At 40.0% G+C, this 4622-nt stretch overlaps 1 protein-coding gene across 1 annotated transcript in view; it reads right to left on the reverse strand.

Moving 5' to 3' along the window:
- Positions 1-1031, reverse strand: part of rgs8 (regulator of G protein signaling 8) — a gene marked incomplete at both ends in the record, with an annotated part of 58496 nt that extends 57465 nt beyond the window's left edge. The window contains one exon of the mRNA XM_084308005.1: positions 931-1031. Coding sequence (XP_084164131.1) covers positions 931-1031 — 101 coding nt within the window. The remainder of the gene's footprint in view (positions 1-930) is intronic.
- Positions 1032-4622: the final 3591 nt, after the last annotated feature.

Consider the following 4622-nt stretch of genomic DNA (forward strand, 5'->3'; position numbering starts at 1 on the left):
CATGGTGTGAATTAGTCTAGTGACATTGACATTGACATCACATTGCATTCTGGGAAGGAGTGTAGTTCTCTTTTCATTTAGTTGAATTCACTGAATTCTTTTCAGACCCTCCTGCTGCAAATTGGTAAGGATTGTACCAGAATATTTCATAGGACATTGATTAAAAACTATCGGCTCGAATTTGACAATTGATGGCTTATTTTGAAGGTATGAACCTGTAGTTTCATATTATGAAATGTGAAAATGAAATTTCTTAAAAAATGCTACCAGAATGGAGAGTATTACTAATATTATTATTATTATTATTATTATTATTATTATTATTATTATTATTATTATTATTATTATTATTATTATTATTATTATTATTATTATTATTATTATTATTATTATTATTATTATTATTATTATTATTATTATTATTATTATTATTATTACTATTATTATTATTATTATTATTATTATTATTATTATTATTATTATTATTATTATTATTATTATTATTATTATTATTATTATTATTATTATTATTATTATTATTATTATTATTATTACTGTTTTACATTTTTTTTTTTTTATGTTCTGTGTTTATAATTTATTTTATTGTTAATGTCATTGTTGTTATTATTATTGTGGTATTGTGTTTGTCTTGTTTTGTGTATAAAAAGAAATAAAAAATATTTGGTAGAAGGAGAAAAAAAAACACCACCAACAACAGCCATCTTTTTTCAGATAAGAAGATGTCATACAATTCATAGGTTGGACATGCGTGTAAACAGCACAAAAATACAGTGAATAAAATATAAAAGTCATGTGTATCTATTGTATAATGAAAACGTGTCTCTGTTCTTGTTTTAGTTCTTTTGGTGCACTTAATGTGTTACATTTGGATCACAGACCGGGCCTTTAAAGTTTTGTTTAGCCACTCACTTTAGACACCTGGCGGCTGTTTCCTGGGCGGGGGGCAGGAACTCAGAGAAGTCACTGTAGGAGTCAGACTTGTGGGACAGGCAGCCTAGTCGAGTCTTCATGACGCTGGTCCTGCAGAGAATAGGAAGACGACGAGAGGCAGCTCGTCAGTCAAAAAGTGTTTCTGGAATCTATTGATTGATTGATCAACATAAACAAATGAGTCCGTCTTCATCCATAGAAAATCAAACGAGGATGAGGGCAGAAGGAAGCATAGCTCATCTAGTCCTGCCCCTTTCTTACAATATCATAACATTACATTTAGTCATTTAGCGAGTGGCGCACCAGGTACAGCGCTGCGGTGCAAGGCGGCCATCCAGGGTTCGACTCTCGGACCCGGCGACCTTTGCCGAATGTCTTCCCCACTCTATCTCCCATACTTCCTCTCTCTCTCTCTACCGGACTGCCCTGTAGCAAAAAAAACAATGAAATAAAAAAATTAAAAAGAATTTCATCAAAGTGTTGAGTGCTACAGTTTAGGATAGTATATTAAGACAAGTGCATGACAGTAAGGTTAGTTAGGGTTAGAGTACATTTAAAAAAAAAATCCATTTCAGATAATGATTGAAGAAGTGCGTCTTTAGTCGACGGGGAAAGATGGGACAGGTTTCGGCTGTCCTAACTGTGGTGGGAAGTTCGTTCCACCATTGTGGGGCAAAAGGTTAACCTTTCACTACCATCTGTAGTGTGGTAGTGAAAGGGTTAACCTTCTATAATAATAATAATATTATTCAACTCTTAATTTCCGATACCGATATCAACCGATACCGATATATGCAGGGTTTCCCCCCCCCAAAAAACGGAATAATTTCAGGTAATTAACATTACATATCTCTTGTCGTGGAATTAACACAACATTATGCATACTTTGACAATAAATAAACTAATAATTTGTTCTTACTTGCTTGCCTGGGTAAATAAAGGTTAAATAAATGTTTTTTTTTTTTTAAACCGATACCAAAAATTTCCGATATCACATTTTTATGCCAATATCGGCCGATAATATCGGTAGGCCGATAATATCGGACTCCCTAGTTAAAAGACAAAGTAATAAACTTGTGATGATGAGAAATGTGGAAAATATCAACAAAAGCTGGCCAATCAGCTTCATTAAATGGACAATTCTTCAAGTATCTTCCTGCTTTTGGTTAGGATCACTACTCTCACTACAAACGAGCAGCTCCGGGGTTCAGTTGGAAGAGGCACCAGGATGCAGCGTTCACACCTCCCCAAACCGTCCTTGGGGGGTTTCCTAGTACAATTGGGAATAGTTTATTATCACTATTATTTAATCTACTTAAATCAATTAGACGTTACTACATCCATTAGAGAATGTATGCGACTGACTATTTCTTGTTTGATTCAAAACTAAATCATAGCATAAGCCAAAATAATCTCCCCAAATCCCAGGAACCAAATCATAGGGGTCTGTGACTGACTGTCACTTTGGGGGTTCCTTGGCATGAGAACGTTTGAGAACCACTGCCATAGAACAGACCCCTAAAAACAGAGGGATGCCTGTTTGCATACATCAACCTTTATTTATACTCGAAAAGACAATTGAGGTCACCCTTATTTTCAATGTCGTCGAGACTTTCCAGACATTTCAATGCACACATGTCTACAATATAACAATTATAAATATTAACACTTTGAGTGCCAAGGGTCCGGTGCCCCGGAACCCCATTGCGTGCCAACACCCACTTCAATGATAGAGCTCTCATATTTGCGAACGCATAAACAATATATCTTAAATTATGGCTATGTGTATAATATGGCCGTCGCTTATCAATGACTTGTTTGTAGTCAACATTGTCGAAACGGATTATGATATGCATGGTGGTATTTATGGGACAGATGGACGGACTAAAGGATGGATGGAGGAATGGATGGATGGGTGTATGGACAGACAGACTAACAAATGGATGGAGGAATGCTCACTTCTTGAACGTTTCAGAAAATGTCAGAAGATTCGGTGATAATCGCCCTTTACTGGAATATACTTTTCGGCCTATTTATGAATAGTTTTCAAATAAACGCTAGATTATCGATAGTATATGTGTACTTATGCACGCTATAGAAGCGGGCTGAAAAATCGATTATCCATTTCCTGATCAGCACACACACACACACACACACACACACACACACACACACACACACACACACACACACACACACACACACACACACGCACACACACACATAGGGCCCACGTTGATATATCTGTGAAAATAGCTCTGATTATCCCAAGACTGGTAAAATAGATTCCTTACCTCAGATCAGATGTTCTCCAAAATGATTATTCCAATTCCTGATCGCCATTCCAAATATCGATCGCGTTTATTGATCCAACGCTGGGTACTGGAAACACACATTATTTGCTGTTCTGGTGGTCGGCGATGACTTCGATCGTCTCGGGTTACTGACAACAAGTAAAATGTGGAAGCAGGACTTTTTTTTCTCCATGCGTTTCATTCAATCCAATCCAAAGGGGTGCAGTACCATCCGGAGAGACGATAGGGGGCGGTATTTTCCCAATGGAACTCAGAGATAGTTCCAGTGGTAACGTGAGGCTAGATTGATCGTCGTTTATAATTCAATGGCCGACGTTAAATGATTTATGTAGTATGGGTGATATATTGATCAGAGCAGTTTGTATCGAAAATGATAAAGGAAAACGCTGAAACTCACATCAGTCTCCTCGTAGCGTTGGGCGATGAGAGTGGAGCAAACAGATCCCAATTATGTGATGTTGATCGAGGCGATCCAGTTCCGGTTTGTATAATACTAATATACGCCCAAATCATGTCGTTTATTGAGTTATGGCAACGATCCATTGTCCACGGTGTGTGGATTGAGTCCGGGGACGATAAACGAGTGGCCGGACGGAATAGGGAGACACACCGGGGTCACAATTATCGACTTCCGGTTGCAACTCGCCGATCGGCCACCAGGTGGCAGTATTGAAGCGTTGCAGAGTTGTGCCGAGTCCTACAGCATCAGCCAAGACTCCGTGGGTGAAATATGAATACCATGATGAAAATATGAAATATTGATCTCAAACACGCCTTATTGGCAGACAACGCATGGCGGAGAAAGCCGCTTTAACACGTGATTGGCGGAGAATGGGTTAATAATGTCATAAAATAAGTACAAAAGTACAATGTCGCTCGAAGGCATGTGAACCCCCCCGGAACAGTCAGTCCCCCCAAAACACCCAAACATCAATCCCTACCACATCCCCATCCAAGACGCACCCCCCGATAAAGCACGCCATGACTGAAGGAAAACAGCCTGTGCGCCACTCACATCGCGATGCACGGCCACAGGAATGGCACCCCTGCAGGCCGCCCCATCCCCCTCGGTCCTGGTGCCCCCACCACACGAGGAGAACCAGCGAACACCACGCCCCCACCCCAAAACTCCACAGAGGAATGACAGGCCACACGCCCCAGGACTCGCTGCCACGCCAAAGGAGACACGACTCCAAACACTCAATCAGACAGACACAACAGCGGCCAAATGAGAAGACACGCAGGATCGGGACGGTCCAAGATGACACCGGGACCCCCGGGACACCCCGGAACACAGCAGAAGCTACAGCAAGCCCTCCACGCACGGAACCCTAAAACCAGCCAGCGAACCGAGGG

This window comes from Notolepis coatsorum (assembly GCF_963971535.1).
Source record: "Notolepis coatsorum genome assembly, chromosome: 2".
NCBI lineage: Eukaryota > Metazoa > Chordata > Actinopteri > Aulopiformes > Paralepididae > Notolepis > Notolepis coatsorum.